At 46.1% G+C, this 20,060-nt stretch overlaps 2 protein-coding genes across 3 annotated transcripts in view; one reads left to right on the top strand and one right to left on the bottom strand.

Moving 5' to 3' along the window:
• Positions 1–637: 637 nt before the first annotated feature.
• cramp1 (cramped chromatin regulator homolog 1) lies at positions 638–14,719 on the top strand. Its single transcript, XM_062484585.1, has 21 exons — positions 638–905; positions 1,286–1,656; positions 2,728–2,927; positions 3,167–3,320; positions 4,023–4,103; positions 4,798–4,846; positions 5,002–5,087; positions 5,323–5,446; positions 6,614–6,695; positions 7,284–8,210; positions 8,752–8,923; positions 9,412–9,578; positions 9,895–9,963; positions 10,055–10,136; positions 10,371–10,478; positions 11,019–11,191; positions 11,273–11,359; positions 11,515–11,692; positions 11,802–11,963; positions 13,674–13,816; positions 14,299–14,719. Exons 1-21 carry the CDS (start codon positions 856–858, stop codon positions 14,416–14,418), a joined length of 3,585 nt encoding a protein of 1,194 aa, XP_062340569.1. The 5' UTR covers positions 638–855; the 3' UTR covers positions 14,419–14,719.
• Positions 14,720–16,400: 1,681 nt separating this feature from the next.
• Positions 16,401–20,060, bottom strand: part of dhrs7b (dehydrogenase/reductase (SDR family) member 7B) — a 10,268-nt gene continuing 6,608 nt past the window's right edge. Inside the window, exons 1-7 of one of the 2 annotated variants that reach the window (XM_062484596.1) lie at positions 19,842–19,950; positions 19,297–19,477; positions 18,864–18,982; positions 17,928–18,138; positions 17,200–17,292; positions 16,917–17,069; positions 16,401–16,768 (exon numbers count right to left, since the gene is read on the bottom strand). In XM_062484596.1, the coding sequence (XP_062340580.1) occupies positions 16,563–16,768; positions 16,917–17,069; positions 17,200–17,292; positions 17,928–18,138; positions 18,864–18,982; positions 19,297–19,447 (933 nt within the window). In that variant the 5' untranslated portion in view covers positions 19,448–19,477; positions 19,842–19,950 and the 3' untranslated portion in view covers positions 16,401–16,562. Of the gene's footprint in view, positions 16,769–16,916; positions 17,070–17,199; positions 17,293–17,927; positions 18,139–18,863; positions 18,983–19,296; positions 19,478–19,841; positions 19,951–20,060 lie in introns of those variants that run through there. The other variant, XM_062484605.1, reaches the window with a different exon arrangement.

The raw sequence follows: 20,060 nt of genomic DNA, 5'->3' as shown, positions 1-20,060 counted from the left end.
AACAACTCAAGCAGTGAGAGAGATCATCGACAGTTTTGCTGGTATCCAATCAGAGCACTTTAAAGAGAAATTTAAGTATTAGGCAACCATATTTTATCTTCAAACCGATTTCTGTTGCAAATGTATGAACCACAGCTTTGAAAACATGCATGTGAGTTTATTCATTCATGGCTTTGAATTGGCTTTGAATTGGAAAATGTGAATGACGTGCCTACATTTTAGTGGCCTACACGCATTATGTTTTTCCAGAGGGGTTGGGTAATTTCAGAATCGCATTTGCCTAATTTAGGTGATTTAAAGCAAGTTTCTGCCTGCTCAGTAGTTCCATGAGTTACCCAAAATGTGTTGGTAATTTTCATGGATTGGTTATCCACTAGCTTTGTGTTGGAAAATGTGAAAGACGTGCCCTATTTTTGTATAACAAATACACTTTCTCAGAGGGAAAGGTATATTTTAGAATCGCATCAACCCAATTGAGGTGATATAAAGCGATTGTCTGCCTGCTATAATTTTTTTTTAATGTGTTGGTCATGTAAAAATGTAAACATGCTCTTTTAGTAGACGATGACGTATGACAAACTCCAAGACAAGTAAAGCATTCTCTTTACTTTGCAGATGAATCTGGTCACTTTTAATTACGTTTTTATATATCAATCTTAATTAACGACAATTGCCGTTTTTAATTGACCATTGGTCGTAATGTAATGAGTATGATTTCAGGATACAGACAACATAATCAACTGCGCAGAGTTTGGCCAGCTCAGACGAAGCAGGAGTGTAGTCGTAGCAAGGATCCGTTCGTGCATTTAATATGCGTAATTCGATCAATTATTGCTTGTTAAACTCGTCGGATCCATGGTGAAGAGAAGGAAAACATCAGCTGCGACCGAAGACCATGAAAATGGGTAACATTGTCTCATTAAAGAAACAGTTAAATTAGAGGTCGAATGCGCCGAAAGATTTGTCGATGTCGTTGCTGTAGGGCGCTTAACTGAGGGCGCTTGCATTTGAATTTCACTGACAATACTAGAAGGTATACTGGAAATATAAGTTGAAGTAACAAAGACAGTTGGTACATTTTCTGTTGTGAAAATGTATCCTATGGAATTAAAATGTAGACATTTAGCATTAAAGACATATTGCATGTTTTGTTGGGACGATGAGAGCGGATTTGAAACAAACAGTGGCGGCCATGTTGAGAGAAAGGGAACGTCGTCTTTCTAAGTTGTTTTTGTACTGTGTTCTTGTTAAAACTCAAACAGTTGCTTCTCTTGTATTTTGTCAGGATGACAGTGGGCTCGAGGGACGGCATCGGTGTCCATGGAGTGAATAATTCGTTCAGAAAGCATGAAGGTTGTGACGAAGAGGAGAGCGGTGATCAGGGGAGCGAGGAGCGTAGTACAAAGAGAGACGGAATGGAAATACTTGATCCATCAACTACGGGCAGCACCAGTTTACCACTGGTGCTTCCGACCCCTGTACCAAACCAGTCAGGATCTGGTTTAACCCAACGTCCCCAGACATCGTCAGTACCATTTCTTCAAAACCATGATCAACATCATTTTCTGAGATCCAGTGTTCGACCTCCGAGCAAACGGATCCGTAAAGACTCCATCGCCACAACTATCAATGGTCACGGCCATTCGAAATTGAAAGGTAAGTCTATACCGGTTGCTTCGCAAACAAATTGTGGATTGTTAGTAGAAAGTTGCAGGGATTACATAGGTCACTAGAGAGCACACGCTGTTTTTGGTGCTGGGCCTTCGGATCTATTAACCCAGATCCACAAACTGGGGTGCCCACGGCTCTGATGACAGAACTGACTCGTCATATTGGTGTTAACACCACATTGAACTGTAGCTTGAATTCGGTCGCAACTGTCAGTCAGACTTGGTAAGACATGGTCATGTCCATTTTGATCAGAGTGCTATACCTATGGCCTAAAGACCAAAATCAGGGATGATATCAAATCAAACGTAATTTATATAGTGGTATTTGCAATATGCAATACAATGCTCTTCACAGAGGGGGAAAGGGGTTCTGGGATGCAAACACACATGTTCCTTTGTACTGTTTCCCACAAGTTAGCTCTGCTACAAGACCGTTGTTGCAAACAAAAGTTTCATCACTTTCTTGCAGGAATACAAACACAAGTTGTCCAGACATTTTTTACAACTGACATCTTCATATGGTTCAACTCTATGCAAGTCTGCCTCTACATGCTGGCCAATGCATTTGTAACATTGCTGTAAAATGCAATTCACCATTGGTCAAATGTGGAATTTAACATAATAATTGAATTGAGAGGTTTAATTAAGAAAGCCAGCTAGCCTTCAGTTTTGAATGATGTATAGGTTCTCCTGTTGGCAATAATTCTCCTCTACTATATCACTAGCTGTCTGTCACACCTCACTAGCTGTCTGTCACACATCACTCTCCTCTACTATATCACTAGCTGTCTGTCACACCTCACTAGCTGTCTGTCACACATCACTCTCCTCTACTATATCACTAGCTGTCTGTCACACCTCACTAGCTGTCTGTCACACATCACTCTCCTCTACTATATCACTAGCTGTCTGTCACACCTCACTAGCTGTCTGTCACACATCACTTTTCAGAACTCAATTCACTGTTCTTTTTGCGCAGTATTCATGCAATGTCAAATTCATACACATTCACATACAAACAGAATGTTTTCTCACTTGTCCTCACTGTTTGAAACAGGGTCTGAGAATGGGCCCTCTGCTCAGGTGGCCAGCGGTCAGCCTGGCCCAGTGTCCGGGCCAGGGGGGGCCAAGGCAGCCTCCAGGAGCCAGGGCCCCAGCGACAAGGAGGAGCTGGGGGGCATTCAGAAGAGGGCTCGTCGGCAGTGGGAGTCCTGGAGTGCGGACGATAAAAACAGCTTCTTTGAGGGTCTCTATGAGGTAGAAGTTTTCTTCAGTTGTAGGTAACATTAAGTATTATGAACAGCATTGTTGTAATGTAGGAAAAACACTCAAAAGTAGGTCATTTTACCAGTAGATGTTAGTTTACTAGGGACATATAGCACAAAAATGGCTTTAAGAGTAAACACTTTAACACGTCATTCAAGGGGTTAGAAAAGGGCTTCAAATGTCAGATTCTGATTTATGCCCCTAAAGCAAACAATCCTCTCCTCCTTTAGCATGGGAAGGATTTTGAAGCCATCCAGACCAACATAGCGCTGAAGTATAGGAAGAAGGGGAAGCCAGCCAGCATGGTGAAGAACAAGGAGCAGGTCCGCCATTTCTACTACCGCACCTGGCACAAGATCTCCAAGCACATCGACTTTGCCAACGGTGAGTTATACACAAGGGAAGAGACAAACACCAGCCCCCAGAGCAGCCTGGGTGAACACCAGCTCCCAGAGCAGCCTGGGTGAACACCAGCTCTCAGAGCAGCCTGGGTGAACGCCAGCTCTCAGAGCAGCCTGGGTGAACACCAGCTCCCAGAGCAGCCTGGGTGAACACCAGCTCCCAGAGCAGCCTGGGTGAACGCCAGCTCTCAGAGCAGCCTGGGTGAACACCAGCTCCCAGAGCAGCCTGGGTGAACGCCAGCTCTCAGAGCAGCCTGGGTGAACGCCAGCTCTCAGAGCAGCCTGGGTGAACACCAGCCCCCAGAGCAGCCTGGGTGAACACCAGCTCCCAGAGCAGCCTGGGTGAACGCCAGCTCTCAGAGCAGCCTGGGTGAACGCCAGCTCTCAGAGCAGCCTGGGTGAACGCCAGCCCCCAGAGCAGCCTGGGTGAACGCCAGCTCTCAGAGCAGCCTGGGTGAACGCCAGCTCTCAGAGCAGCCTGGGTGAACGCCAGCCCCCAGAGCAGCCTGGGTGAACACCAGCTCTCAGAGCAGCCTGGGTGAACACCAGCTCTCAGAGCAGCCTGGGTGAACACCAGCTCTCAGAGCAGCCTGGGTGAACACCAGCTCTCAGAGCAGCCTGGGTGAACACCAGTGTTTGCTGCCATTCCAGTCAGGCCATGTGGTAACCTGTCTCTCCTCCTCAGTGTCCCGCGTGCTGAAGAGGTCCTCCCAGGAGCTGTATGGGCTCATCTGCTATTCTGAGCTCAGGAAGAAGGTTGGAGGATGTGAGTGAAGTACAATGACAGTTTATGTTTCAGTGCATGTACTGGGGGTCCTGATAGCTTCTCAGTTTTGGATATCAGCTGTTTCAGTGCTTGTTGAGCATGCAAAAGCTATTCATGCAGGGTTTCTCGCAGCACTTTTCAGTTAAGGCGGTCGCCTAAGCAACACATGCCTGCCGCCTTAACTACGTCGCCCAAAAAATAAAAAAACTTTTTTAAATAAAACGTTTTATATTTTTTAATAGCAATATCCACCGTTGTCCTGTTTTCTCCCCCCCTCTCCTAACTAACACATTTTCTGCGGGAAATCCTGTCATGTAGCTGCTTTGCTCAACTTAACTCACTTATTTATCTTCTGTTGAGCATGACCCAATGACACCTGTGCAATTTCATGTCTTGTTCTTTTTACATGAGAACCATTCCACCCTGCAGTTCTGCAGCTGACATAACATGTGGCGGTGTGTCTGTGTTCATGTCTCAGTTTGTCAAAGCATTGGTGTAATCCGTTCTGTGATTTTGAAAAGAAATACTGGCTACACTTTAGCTTTGTTTGTGCACCTGCTAGTGCTTGTCACAAGGGAGGTGATTTAAGTGTTAAGTACGTTGGAGTCATGGGGAAAACTGTGAGAATGATTGTGCAAGTCTGTTGTTGGAATCCTGTTATTAATAGCAGCTGTCTGTTTCCCATTCATGGCAGTAATGGACGACAAGAATGTAGCAAAGCTAAATGAACTCATCCAACAGGGGTAAGAAACCTTGCATTTGGAACCAATTGGATGATGATAAAACAAGATGCCAAATAATAATGAATTTTGTAAATCTTTAATGTGGTGTTTGTGTACATGCATGCATCTAATGTCTACCAAGTCAGTTGTAGTCATGGTCTGCTGTGTCCGGTCAGGGCCACTACGGTGCGTTCCAAAGGCAGGAACCTGAGGATCAAAGCGCCCATGTGTCGAGCCATCAAGAGACTCTGTGACCCGGACGGTGAGCACAGAGAGGACTGCTTCCACATTCTGGAGCACTGTCATCATAATATCACATTTCACTGTCATCATAATATCACATTTCTATGTTTGTCAGGTGTCAATTTTAATGTATGAATTCCTCAATTCCATCTGTGTTTTCTACATGTCAGGTGTTTCTGAAAAGTGGTGAGTTGATGACTAGTCTTTAATTGCATGTTTTAGAATGTGGCGCTGTGTGGTTTTCTGTCCTCCAGGTGTGAGTGATGAGGAGGACCAGAAGCCCGTGCGACTGCCCTTAAAGGTGGCGGTGGAGCTGCAGCCACGAAGCAACCACTCCTGGGCCCGTGTCCAGAGCCTGGCTCACAACCCTCGTCTCAGGTCTGACCCCAACAGCACTCTGACCCCGACAGCACTCTGACCCCGACAGCACTCTGACCCCGACAGCACTCTGGCCCCGACAGCACTCTGACCCCGACAGCACTCTGACCCCGACAGCACTCTGACCCCGACAGCACTCTGACCCCGACAGCACTCTGACCCCGACAGCACTCTGACCCCGACAGCACTCTGACCCCGACAGCACTCTGACCCCGACAGCACTCTGGCCCCGACAGCACTCTGACCCCGACAGCACTCTGACCCCGACAGCACTCTGACCCCGACAGCACTCTGACCCCGACAGCACTCTGACCCCGACAGCACTCTGGCCCCGACAGCACTCTGGCCCCGACAGCACTCTGGCCCCGACAGCACTCTGGCCCCGACAGCACTCTGGCCCCGACAGCACTCTGACCCCGACAGCACTCTGGCCCCGACAGCACTCTGGCCCCGACAGCACTCTGGCCCCGACAGCACTCTGACCCCGACAGCATCTTTATGTATTCCCACCTTATCTCTTGATTTGACTAACGCACACGCTAACTTGAACATGTTGCTAGGTTACCTGTGTCAGGTGCCCTACACTCACTGCCTGTATGCGTACCTGAGGAGTCATCCCTATAACAATGACCGTTAACCCTCGTGCTGCCTTCCGGTCACATGACCCAAAGGTTCATAACGAACCATCGTTGTGTTTACCCAATTTTACCCAATACAAAAACAAATACAAATAATTTTCTTTTAACCATTCCAATGTGGGGGGTCTGAGACAGCCCGACAGTTAAAAGAAAATGCTTCACTTTGTTTTTGTATGAGGTAAATTTGTCGCAATACGACGGTGGGTCACAATGACTGATGGGTCAGAATGACCCGAAGATAACACAAGGGTTAAGATATTGGCTGCTGTTGAATTTTTTTTTTGCTAAGTCAGTCATCCCTTTTAAAGGTCCTTGTGGTTGGGTCCCAGCGTGTTAGCTAGGCTGCCTCCATGTGCACCATTCTGTTTGAGGGACATGTTGTTTTGCTGTTTCTCCCCTGGACCTCACCTCATGCTGTCAGGGTTTGATATTCACACATCCCTCCGTGTGGACTCCCCACCCTTCTCACTGCTGTACACGTTGTTAAGCAGGTCATGGTAAGTGTTGTTTCTTCTCATGTATAACGCAGGATGGTGGTCGAGCTTCACAGGAAAGTCTCCAGCCTCATCGAGTTCCTGAAACAGAAGTGGGCCGTCCAGGACCAACGCATCGTATCCTTGAGACAGAACCTTCTGCTGAAGGTTACACCTTCTGCAGGAGTTGAGTCGGGCTTCAGGAAGTCAACGTGTGCAAAGTTTCAACCTTCATTTCTGATGACTGGTCTACTTTCGGTACAAAATGAAAATATTTGTATAAAACTTCTCTATTGAGGTAAAAGGAAGTGCCCTTTATGTGTGCATTTACTTCATGGTATTTACATTTAGTCATTTAGCAGACGCTCTTATCCAGAGTAGTTCCATGAACATGACTGTCTGTATTGGTTTGACATGCAGCAGGTCCTAAAGACTGTATCTGACTAGTGTTCTCAGGCTTTTGGATATGATACCCTACCCTACAGTCATCAAACTTTGGTGTAGATAAACATATTATCCATGATTGGAAACAGTCCCATGTTCATGTTCAGATCTATCACATAGTGGTGCTGAAAAGGTGATCTGCCCATGTCTATCATTATACTAACTGAACATTCTGTTGTCAAGTTCTTTACATTCTGATGGGCTACGTTGGTTTGAAACCAACCAAAACCATTTTCCCTGATGGTTTCTAAATCACTCCTCTCCTTAACCCACCTGCCCCAGCTAAAGAGTTTGCAGGAGAGTGAAGCTCTTGGCTCCCAGCAGGCCCTCCCTGCTCCGTGTAAACCTGAGCTGGAGGAGCTGTTCCTCTACCCGGCGCAGACCAGCCCCCTGGCCACCCTGCCGGGCGTGGCACGCATCGTGCACTCCAAAGCTTCCTGCACCGTGCACTGGCAGGAGAGCGGCAGGTGTCGCCCTGGTGCCAAGGAGCTGCCGGGGGTGCAGATCCTGGGCATCCATGGTGCGGCGGTCCTCAGGGGCCCTGCCAGGACGGCCAGGGGAGCCGCTGCATCAGCCCCGCCAGCAGAGGCACCGCCCGCTCCGGGGCCGGAGGAGAAGAGCACAGGGCCCTCGCCTGCTCCACCTCCCACAACACAGAGACCGCTCACTAGCAGACAGGAGGCCGGCGGGGGGAGTGGGGACCGGGGGAGGGGCTTCTCAGAGGGCGGGGAAGGGTGCGGGGAGCCGATCGCCAAGGAGGGTGAGAGGGATTTGAACATGCAAGGGAGCTCAGTGGACAAATGCGGAGAGGAGTGCATGGCAGGGGTCAGCACGACCTCCCCAGGGGTCAGCACGACCTCCCCAGAGTCACACCTTGCTTCAGAGGAGCCGGTGCTGGAGCTAGGAAGCACAGTGCACCCTGGGAAGGAGGAGTCTGGGGAGGCCCCCGCAGCCCCTGGGGGGAGATCAGCACAGCAGATCCGGGAGGAGGGCTGGAGTGCCGGTGGCTCTGTGACGCTAGCGGAGCTGTACCTTATGCTGGGGAAGCCAGGGAAACTGCAGCTGGAGTACGAGTGGCAGCCGGCCGTGCCCAGCGGGGGGCAGGATGCGGGTCAGCCCTCGCACCTGCACCCTGCGCCTCCGGCCAACACACACCGCGTCCTGCGCTGCCTGCTCAGACTGGCAGCCTCCCAGATCAACCCCAAAGCAGTAAGTCTCTTTTAGTTGGACAGGAACAATAAGGAACACCGAAATATATAGGACCTTTTTTTTAAATGAAATGTGTCCATAGTCTTTTGGTTCACATTCCTTTTCTATTTTTTATTTTTTATTTTTTTTACCTGCTCACATTTAGCCCCGGTCTCTCTTGGAAGCTTTGGTTTCTCTCTAAAAATATTAAAACATAACTTCTACATAAGAGTTACACATTACTTAATATTACATTTGAGCCCAGGTACTGCTTCAGTACATTGCTTATACTTTTCATATTACACTTACAAAATGAGTAATTAGTTGCTTGAAACATCTAGCTTATTATTTTTTGTCATTCACTTGGGCTCAGAGGGTTTCAACTAGCAGACCTAATACTTTAATATTTGTAAATTGTTCCGGTGTTCATTTTATTGACCCCAACACTTTTTAAAAAGTGAAAACCAGCAAATCGTTTGTACAGTTGGTCAACACAGTTAAACGTCTTTACTGTCTGCTCGACCAGTTGTCTTTACTTTGGTGATGACCTGATCTCCCCTAGGCTCCAGAGCTGTGCTCCACTGCCACATCCCCCCTCAAGCCCCCCCAGGAGGAACAGTCCCCCGCCCCCCCAGGGAGGAGCCCTGCCGGGGGGGGGCGCAGCCCCAACTGCAGCCGCCAGCAGGCTTCCCTGCGTGGGGCAAAGGTTATCCTGCCCAGCGCTGGACCATCAGGTATGACACACACAAACATGTTGGTTAAGTGATGAGAGGATAAATAGCTACATAAATGTCTAGATGTTTGTTGGGTGAGAATTTTACAGAGAACCAATATAATACATTTTGATCAACATAACATAAGCAATTGATCAATGTAGGAAACAGCAGACAATTGTAGGCTACATAATCATTTGCATGAATGTACCCGTTTTTACCCTTTTGAGTTCATGTAAAATAAACACCTTTTTTCACTTGGAAGCCTGAATTATTCAAACAGACTGTAACACAGTTCTTTTTTTTAACACAGAAGTACACTACCTTTTTGATATTGGGTCAAATCATAGACCTCTGTGTAATAGAAGCATCTCTTTGCTAAGCAACACAAGCCTCCAAAAGTTCCCTTCTGGGCTGCTTCCTATCTTGGGCTGCTTCCTATCTTGGGCTGCTTCCTGTCTTGGGCTGCTTCCTGTCATGCACTGTGAACTCTCCCCTTGTCCCCGCAGGTGTGCGGAACCTGCCCAGGTCTCTGCTGGTGTCGGGCGGTGATGCTGAAGGGGGAGTCTTTGCTGTGCCAACCACGCTGCCCCCCAACAGCTCCCGCCACTCCCGCATGTTCTCCCCGAACAAGGAGGCAGAGCTGGCCTTCCGGCAGCAGCTAGACTCCATCAGCGTAAGCCCTTCTCTACATGTACAGTACCACATTCACATTTAGTCATTTTAGCAGACGCTCTTCTCCAGAGCGACTGACAGTAAGTACAGGGACATTCCCCCCGAGGCAAGTAGGGTGAAGTGCCTTGCCCAAGGACACAACGTCATTTGGCACGGACAGGAATCGCAACCTTGTGATTAATAGCCCGATTCCCTAACCACTCAGCCATCTAACCCCTCAGGTCAGATGGGTTAGGGTTTCAATTACCGCTTGAAACTATATTTGGAATTCATCAATTAACGTTTCTTCTATATGCAATTTTGTATTATGGATGCAGTCAGACATTTTCCTGTCAAAGCAGAGGAAGTTCCGGAGCCGACAGCTTCGGAAGCCCCTCGTTGTGCAGGTAACTCCAACACGCTTCACTTGATGGCCCTTTAGACATGTACAGTGTTAACATGAACTTAGCTAGTCTCTCTCTGTCTCCGGCTGCCCAGCGGACATTGCTGCCACGCACCACAGGAGACGCCCCTCAGCATGTGTGCTCCTTCTCCATCCTCTCCAACTCAGCCGCCACAGGTACTATCACACCCCACCTCCCGCGCCCCACCTCCCGCGCCCCACCTGCCCCGGCCGCTGGCTGCCATCTGTCATAATTTGGTCTTTACATTGGAACTAGATCTTATCTGTCTACCCTACAACACTGACTGGACACTCCGATATCTGAACACAAATACATTTCATAAGTTGAAGATCTCACCAGCAAATCTCACCCGAGTATTTTACCTCCCTACTTCCTTTCTCCTCTCTCAGGAACTGGCTCCTTTCGGCCAATCCAAACCCGGCTGCCCAATTGCTCCCGCCCCCCCCTCACCAAGTCTTCGATTATGTCTGGTCCTGTGAATTCCTCGAAGCTTTCCAGTATGTTCTTCAAAGTTTCTCTATTTATGCGAATAAGAATATTAATTAATAAAATTGGTGGTTTAATGATTTAATAACATTTCTTCTTTTGGGGTTTTGTGTGAAATATTCGTCAGATGAAAAAAACTAAAATGAATGTTATTTTCTTGAATGTGCATGCACGTTAACCCTTGTGCTGCCTTCGGGTCACATGACCCAAAGGTTCATAACGAACCATCGTTGTATTTACCCAATTTTACCCAATACAAAAACAGATAAAAATAATTTTCTTCTAACCTTCGCAATGTGGGGGGTCTGAGACAGCCCAACGGTTAAAAGAAAATGCTTCACTTTGTTTTTGTATGCGGTAAAGTTGTCGCAATACGACGGTGGGTCACAATGACTGATGGGTCAGAATGACCCGAAGATAACACAAGGGTTAATAAACAAAAGCAAATCCACTATCAAAATAAAAAGTACAGATTTTTACTGTTCAGTTGTTGATAAGATTGCAAGTACATTATGTACATACTAAAACAGGGTATGTCTTAACTTTTTCAGGTGCAATAGATCTGGCTGCCAAGTCAGCAGGCATCATCCCAGGCAGCCCCTGCAGAGAGCTGGAGGCCGGGGGGCCCTGCAGAGAGCTGGAGGCCGGGGGGCCCTGCAGAGAGCTGGAGACTGGGGGCCCCTGCAGAGAGCTGGAGACTGGGGGCCCCTGCAGAGAGCTGGAGGCCGGGGGGCCCTGCAGAGAGCTGGAGGCCGGGGGGCCCTGCAGAGAGCTGGAGACTGGGGGCCCCTGCAGAGAACTGGAGGCTGTGGGTCCCTGCAGCCTCCTGGCTCCAGAGCCAGCAGCTCATGCTGGGCCACAAACACAGTTTCTACAGGAGGACGGAACTGGGGTGAGTTCTGAGTAGTTGGCTTCTAAATAGGTCCATCTTGGCCTCCATAGAACATGTGCATGTTTTACCAGTCTAGCACCAGGTCCCCTGGAAGTCATCTTCCTCCCCACGTCACTGAGCAGCTAAACAAGGCTTCCCATCATGCATCTCTCCAGACCGGCCCGTCTCCTGGAGGTCCGTGCGGAGGAGACTCTCTCCTCTCCCCGCCCAGTGTTGCCTCCCTCCTGGACATCTCCCTCCCCGGCCCCCCTGAAGAAGCCCTGGTCCCCGGGGAGCCCCAGACACACATCAGTGACTCCATCATCGAGCTGGCCATCAACTCAGCCCACTATGGTGACTGAGATTCCATCCCAACCCTGGTTTTCTCCTCTACAGTAAGAGTTCTCCCTGTGTATGCATCTGCTGCCTCCTCATTCGTTGTTGTACCTGGTGTCTCTCCCAGGTGACGAGGCCTCGCTCTGCCCAGCCAAGCTGAACGGCAGCTCCAAGCTGCTGCCCTCCTCCCCCTCTGTCAGTCCCTCCAGGGGCTGGATTCCTTCACCCTGCCATGACCCCCAGTGGTACCCCAACGACTCCACAGATTCCTCTCTGGGCTGCCTCCTGTGTGAGTTTCATGCACGCACACACACAGGCACACAGAAAACATTCATTACATTTCATTTGACACTAGAGCTCCATCAACAACTCTGCCTCTTGTGTTAGTAAAGCTACTGAATATTACTGACAACTGTCAAGTATAGGGTTGCAACAATTATAGATTTTGATGGTCCGATTATAGTCTGAGGAATAATCACGGTTTAACGATTATCGATTAATTATTGCATTAATTGATTTGACATTTTTAGGGATGTACCAAATACCAAATAAATAAAACATAGTGGTAACCGTGTATTAATGAATGAAACTCATTTTCTAGGTACGCTTCTAAGGAGTAAGTCTTAACTGAGATGAGTAGCCTAATATAATAAGCTAGGCTACTTATTGTTACAGTGCGTAGTGTTTGTGCCTGCAAGAAAACTTAAGGTTGTGTTAAAAACGACACACGAAAATATTAATTACAATAAAACAAAATATGAAAGACCTTCCGAACAAGAGAATCCTCATGGAGAACTAGGCATTTTCAGTTCTAATTCACAATTAATATGCACGCGTCACTTCCCCATATTGCGTAAACCAGGTTCACAACTTCCGGTAGCTAGCAGTTACGTTAGTTTCTCACACAAAATTTATTTTTTTACGAGGAGTTCGGGTGATCATCCCAAAATGACAATTAACAATGTACAAATGATTCTATGTTGCTGCCCTTCAAGCAAGAGGTAAAAGGGGTTCAAATTGTAAGTTTCCAGCTACATCGACAATTACGAAGGTAAGATTTATCTAACAGTAAAAACGCTGAAAAAAGCGAGTGCAATACTAGCTTAAGAGTGCAATAGCTAAGGGTTACCATAACCTGTTCTGTTTATTAAAAGTCACAGCATTCTAGACCTGGCCTATTTTTCCTGGAAATACATATCACTGTCGTGTGTGTGTATATAGCCAATTGGAGTACATTAGTAAATCAGGCTACACTAGCAGTATTAGCTGTTACACAGGGACTGTGGAAACAGGGCGAAAGCTAGAATTAGCATGTACTTCTGACTAGCGATTGAGCAATAAAACCCATTTGAAAACAATACATACTATACTTTAAAGCCTGTAATTAACGAACAAACAACAAGAAATGTACGTTATGCTGATGGAAAGTAGGTAGGCCTACACTAACACACACAATGATAAATGTAGGGAGTCAGGTGGCTGAGCGGTGAGGGAATCGGGCTAGTAATCCGAAGGTTGCCAGTTCGATTCCCGGTCATGCCAACTGACGTTGTGTCCTTGGGCAAGGCACTTCACCCTACTTGCCTCGGGGGAATGTCCCTGTACTTACTGTAAGTCGCTCTGGATAAGAGCGTCTGCTAAATGTAAATGTAAATCACATACTATCAGCTCAAGCTACCAACAGGAGAAAACGTTGTGATTTCGCGCAGGTGCGCTGTAGGGAAACGGGAGGTTAATTCTCCAGAACAATTTGCAAATTCCCAATGTTTGTATAATTTTCCTCACTGTGCAACTGTTGTTCATAGAAAACAAATGTACCATAATGTCCTTTGAGTTGGAACAGAAACACTTGGTGTAGCTGAGCCTTTACGGTTACAAAACCGAGACGTTTTAAATCGCGGTTAATAGTAAAATTGGTTAATCGCTGCATCCCTAGCCATGTATAGTAACACTTTGTCTCACACACACTCACATTTCTTGAAACGTGTGATGCGTGCAGCGAGCCTGGTGTCTCCTGATAAGGGCAGACGGACGCTGGCCCGCTCCGGGCCCTCCAGCGGCACAGCTCTCCTGGGCCCCAGCCTTCTGGACTGCAACTCCCATGATTCCTTCCAGTCCCGCGGGCTGCCAGACGTTGCAGAGGTGAGAGGCCCTAACCCTGTCTTAACTTCCTCCAGAAGGTACTGACATGACAATATTGGCAACTGTCGGAGTGATATGTTCGACCCACCCCATTAGACACCCCCATTTTAAAATGACTCAAAGAACAGCACATTGCTGTACTTCATATCCAGGAACTAGATCCTAACTTGTAGGAAAAGTCTTACTCCACTCCACATTCTGTTTGAGGGAAACATATGAATGCAAATGGGTAGTTGTTAGTTTCCTAAGCACAATTTTTGATTAGTCGGTAACACCCCATGTCTTGTCTAAGTCCTGCCACACAGAAATATCTACTCATATTTTTCATTGAGGTTAGTCATGTTGGTCAGTCTGTCAAATCGTTTGGGCAAGTATATCTACGCAAAGGGTTCTCTGGTCATGTCAAACAGCCTAGAAGGCACCAGGGTCAGGGGTTCTAAAAGAGTAACTGGTGTCCCTCCTCCCTGTGGCTGCTCTTCCAGGTGGACACACAGCTGGCCTGTATGATGAGTGAGAGCAGCGTGGATTACATCGCTCGATTCAACGACCTGGCGCAGGAACTGTCTGTCACAGAGTCGCCCCTTCCACCTCCGGGGGTTTGACTGGAACAACGATCAATAATTGTCTTCTCACTGAATCACTCCAATAAAATGATAGTCTGATCGCAACCCCTAACCCACACCTAGTACAGGTGATGAAAGTGCAATAATACCTGCTCTAACCCACACCTAGTACCTGCTCTATAGAGGGGAGTGTCTTTGGAATGGTCCCAACAATTTGTGGTTGGTTCTACTTAGTTTTCCCTTGATGCTTTGCAGCTGTTCTGCCCACTGAACAAGCCTTAAAAACACTAAGTGAGTATGTTTACAAAACAACCTCATAAAGAAAGAGAACTTGACGCCACATCCTGACTGGGTCTGTCTCCGTCTCCTGGGCATCCTTCACTCTTGAAAAGTGTAAATATAATGCAATTCCAAAATGAAGCCAAATCAGGAGAGGGACATCTGGGTACTGCCGCAGATGGAAGCATGTGAGGGGTAAGTGCTGGTCGGGGTCACCCAGCATGTGAGGGGTAAGTGCTGGTCGGGGTCAGGGTCACCCAGCATGTGAGGGGTAAGTGCTGGTCGGGGTCAGGGTCACCCAGCATGTTTACCTAATGGAGGATTTCTTGGTTTTGATGTAGTTACCATGTGACACAAGATGTCAATGTACAAGAATAGGATATGGGTTCTGGGCATGGACACCTGCAGCAGTGAGGCTCTGAGTCTGGGTTTATGTAGGATAGAGGGATATAATTTGAAGAAAGTTGTAATATTATATTGGAAAGACTCAAATTGTGATGAAAACATTATAGATATGACTAACCCTATACTTAAGTTGTCCATCTCCATATTGGAGAACTCTCCGACGCATGGTGCAGCTGCAATTATTTCATTGGGTCTTTTACTATTTTATTTACAATAATTTTTCGTCTGTGCAAGGTGGCATATTGTCTCTGGTAGAAGTCCTGACCTCATATGTTGAGTAGCTCCTTCCTAACAGCATGAGGGCCAGGTGTTGAGTAGCTCCTTCCTAACAGCATGAGGGCCAGGTGTTGCTTCCTAACAGCATGAGGGCCAGGTGTTGGTATGAGATGGATGTTATTCAACCTACAAGGAGGTCTGTGGTGATTCTCTCTCAGTATATATTAGGGATGGATCATTAATAATTAAATGTGACTCAAAATACATTGTTAAATGTACTCTGAAGTTACAGATTACTATGCTACACAGGAATGTCATAGGAGGTCTCATTTCACTGGATCTTCTACTTCGGACAGTGAACAGTAACTTGTACTCACATTACAGAACCTTGAGTATTGTGGTGGTTCCTCATGTGACCATATACAAACTTTTATATGAAAAATGAGTGAATCCTCAAGACAGGTTCAAGTGAAACATTGTTGAACACTTGGATGCAGTCGTCAGGCGTCGTCATAGGAACAAAGCTTCCGCTCTTTATATCAGTATTCTGCTGTTTTGTAAAATACTGTAGTTATTGTTATTGGGTGTATTTATTTTCATGGACAAGGTGGTTATGTCGAACTTAATCTAAAACCGAAAAAACTGCTGTTTTAAGATTTGTTACAATTTGTAAGGTGTTTTTACTCAGCTGTATAAATGGTGTTGAAAATACAAGTGTATTATTTAACATCTTTACAGATCATATAGAAACTCCACAACCCCAGCTTTCAGCAACATGCACAAGTTAGACGTCCATATATGTAGATCTGTAGATTCAACTTCTACTAAAACCTTTCATCAATAACCTTTCCATTTCCACACCTTTCATATGCATTATTTTGAATATTCTGTACTGTATTGTACAACAAATATTAGCTATATTACAATGATATGGATCAAACAGACTAAGTTACACAATTACTGTTATTATAGTAGTGAACATAATCATATTTTATCAACTTTTAGGAGCAATAATGGACAATTGGCTACCTGCTTTTATCTTAAACTTGATCGACAAAATGTATTTATCAACATGGTTATTGAGCTCAATGCTTATCTGGCCCTGTATGCAGTGTCTACCCACCAAACCCTGTATGCAGTGTCTACCCACCAAACCCTGTGTGGTTTCTGGCTCAATTAACAATTTGTTCCAGCCTAACACAATATAGGCCAAAATGAAGATGGATGTGCAGCCAACGTGGTGATTTCCTTAAGTCCTTTTTATTTTTTACAGCTTTTTCCTCTCAATTCTCTTTGCATTTGCGTTCCTTTCCAGCACGAGAAGCCATAAGTTTGAAAAAGAGAGATGGCCACATAGTACGAATGTAGACAGCTAGAGTGGGCAGGGGTCCAGCCAACATTACTTCTTTGGTCTTGTGACAAACAGCCTTCAGAACCACCTGGGCCACGTCTCTTGGGTCCCGGCCCATTGCTGTGGTCTTGTCCAGAACTGGGACCAAAGTATTAAAAGGTAGAAGACATTGCACAATATGAGCAATTTCATGGAATACTGACACTGTGTCATCTATTTCAATTATTTTCAAATAATGCCTTATTGTACTTGTATTTAAGCATGTCATTGTCTCATATTGTCTTACCCCCATATTTGGAGCCGTCCCCAGTGACAGCGTTGACAGACAGGTTGGTTCTGATGTAGCCAGGGCTGACTACTGTCACCTGGACGTTATGACACTCCACCTCTGCTCTAAGACAGTCAAAGTAGGCCTGAGTGGCATGCTTGGAGGCAGCATCTGCTCAAACAGGACATGATGACGTTTCTGTTTAGCATTGAAGAGTGCAGACTTTGTGTTCTAACCCTAAATTTACCTAATTATTATTGAACAAATATGATGCCTGTCAAGACAGATTTTTCAAACTTACATGCAGACCTATAAGGAATTGCAATTTTTCCTTGGATACTGCTGATGACAACAATGTGTCCACTGCGCTGACGAACCATTGAGGGCAAGAGGGCTTAACATGATTAAGGGGAGGGGTGATGGGAGGGAGAGAATGTTTTTTGAAAATTAAATGCTGAATAGTCACACAATTAGCACAAATATCTAAAGATGAATAAACAAAATATTGTTAAACTGTAGAGATGGGTAGGTGATTAATTATAAAATGATGAAAAGAATTCAACATTATCATAAAAAAGAATATATATATATACACAAATAAGAGACTGATGATAAGCTAAGAAAGAGCACATTTATTTAACCTGTGCTGCCTTCGGGTCACATGACCCAAAGGTTCACAATGAACCATCGTTGTGTTTACCCAATACAAAAACAAATAAATAGCATTTTATTTTAACCTTCGCAATGTGGGGGGTCTGAGACAGCCCAACGGTTAAAAGAAAATGCTTCACTTTGTATTTGTATGCGGTAAAGTTGTCGCAATACGACGGTGGGTCACAATGACTGATGGGTCAGAATGACCCGAATAAAACACAAGGGTTAAACAGCAGCGGTCTAAATATGTGGAGTGCTGCACTGACTGCTGGTTAATTATTGTATTAAAATGTTCATAAATTATTCACAGACATGTAATCTGTCCGATTTCTTAACAGAAGACTCCATAACCAACTGAACCCCCATAACACTGACCTTGAGTTAAGGCAATGGGCCCAAAGTAATTAGTCTCCATGACATCCCGCTGGATGGAAATGTCTGTCTCCAGAATGTTACCTCGGTAACTGATGCCAGCGTTGTTGATTAAGACATCAACTTTATCACAGCACTTCAGGATCTCCTCCCCTGCCCTGCCAACCGCCTCCGTGCTGGAAAGGTTAAATGTCACCGTCCTGGGGGGGTATGTCTGGTCACAGATTTCAAGATGGTGGTAAGATTTTGATAATGACCACAACATTTAACCTTCAACACTTACTACCAAGGTTCAACCTGCCTCTGACTCATAGTTTCAGTTTAATTTCAAATCCACTGGGCTGGAGAACACACAAATTGCATTACTGTCAGAATATTTATGACCGGCACTTTATTCCACACATGACAGATCAAAGTCAAAGGGGGTCAGATGGCTGAGCGGTTAGGGAACCGGGCAATTAATCAGAAGGTTGCCGTTTCGATTCCCAGCCGTTGCCAAATGACGTGTCCTTGGGCAAGGCACTTCACCTTACTTGCCTCGGGGGGAATGTCCCTGTACTTACTGTAAGTCGTTCGGGATAAGTGTCTGCTAAATGACTAAATGTAAAGTCAAGTTATGTACTCTCAAAATGCTAGGAGAATGAAGGTTACCTGTCCTGGGTGTGTTAAAATTCCCTATCCTGGGTGTGTTAAGGTTACCTGTCCTGGGTGTGTTATGGTTCCCTATCCTGGGTGTGTTAAGGTTCCCTATCCTGGGTGTGTTAAGGTTCCCTATCCTGGGTGTGTTAAGGTTCCCTATCCTGGGTGTGTTAAGGTTCCCTATCCTGGGTGTGTTAAGGTTACCTGTCCTGGGTGTGTTAAGGTTCCCTATCCCGGGTGTGTTAAGGTTCCCTATCCCAGGTGTGTTAAGGTTCCCTATCCCAGGTGTGTTAAGGTTACCTGTCTTGGGCTGTCTGCTGCTTTTGTTGTGAGCTCCTGGACCACCTTCTGCAGCCTGGCTTCATCTCGCCCACACAAGATGAGCCGCGCACCTGCAGCATGGAATACCTCCGCACACTCTACAGAACCAACATCCATCCTTGCTCATCAGGGGTACAACATGCATCCTCCCAACTACAAGTTGATCAGATATCACAATGCAGAGGTACATCTAAACAGAAGTAAACAGGTATGTTGTGTTCCTCATGGTTTCCTAGATCAACATATTTGATCCTCACTTGATGTGCAAGGATGTGTATGTACATTTTAATATCAGATATTTACTAATAACAATGTATGGTGAACATGATCATGTTACTTATGTCTGAGGATGCTATTTGTGCAAAATGTTTAAGGAGAATCCCTTTCGTTTGACTTAATTCCCAGTTCCCACCTCTGCCCAAGCCGGAGCTGGCTCCAGTAATGACCACCACCAGCCCCTGCACGGAGGCTGCCCGTCTGAGCCTCCGCACCATCCGGCAGAGCAGCAGGAGCCCCAGGCTGCCCAGAACAAGAGGCACCGCACTCCTCATCACATGCTCCATGACAGCAGACCCCTTCTCAACTTAGCACGCCTGGAGAGAACAAAACCAGGGATGGGTTTCAAACACGGGAAAGTTCTTAGAACCCAAGTTAAAGTATCTTAAATTGGCTGATGCTAGATATTCTTTTGGCAAAGGCTGCGGCTGGAGAGTAACCCTCCAAAACCAGTTATAACTAATCTGCTTGTTGACCAGTAAATTATTAGAATCAGCTGAGTGGTGGAACAACAACCTACCAGTACAGGACATACAAATACATGGGCTCCAAAATCAGGCGCCCTTGACTTGCAATGCTTAAACAATACTTTAAAAAACGGACACACTCCACAAAATAAATAAATAGCAGCAGATAGGCTGGTATGTAGGCTACCAATACCGAGATGATAACACAACTTGCCTGTTTCTTCCAAAAATGCTGCTGTCAATGGTAAACAGCAGTAGGTGAAAATCCACACTACCGAAGACTTCAGGAAGAGGACCTGCCAGCGCTGCTGACTGACTTCCAAAATAAAGGTACTGTCGTTCAAAAGTAGAAAACGAGGATACCTTTCAGAATAAAGGTCCCACTAGTGTAATTATAATATAATCGCTTGCTCATGTTTTCAACTTTGTTTTG

The sequence above is a fragment of the Osmerus eperlanus genome, chromosome 2 (genome assembly GCF_963692335.1).
Source record: "Osmerus eperlanus chromosome 2, fOsmEpe2.1, whole genome shotgun sequence".
In the NCBI taxonomy this organism is placed as follows: domain Eukaryota; kingdom Metazoa; phylum Chordata; class Actinopteri; order Osmeriformes; family Osmeridae; genus Osmerus; species Osmerus eperlanus.
This window is presented reverse-complemented; position numbering and strand designations above follow the sequence as displayed.

Bases quoted from the DNA above. Each gene is read 5' to 3' on its own strand.
- cramp1 (XM_062484585.1), top strand. From the start codon at position 856: ATGGTGAAGAGAAGGAAAACATCAGCTGCGACCGAAGACCATGAAAAT. The intron at 11,360-11,514 runs GTGAGTTCTGAG...GCATCTCTCCAG, and splicing joins TACAGGAGGACGGAACTGGG to ACCGGCCCGTCTCCTGGAGG. The intron at 13,817-14,298 runs GTGAGAGGCCCT...CTGCTCTTCCAG, and splicing joins GGCTGCCAGACGTTGCAGAG to GTGGACACACAGCTGGCCTG.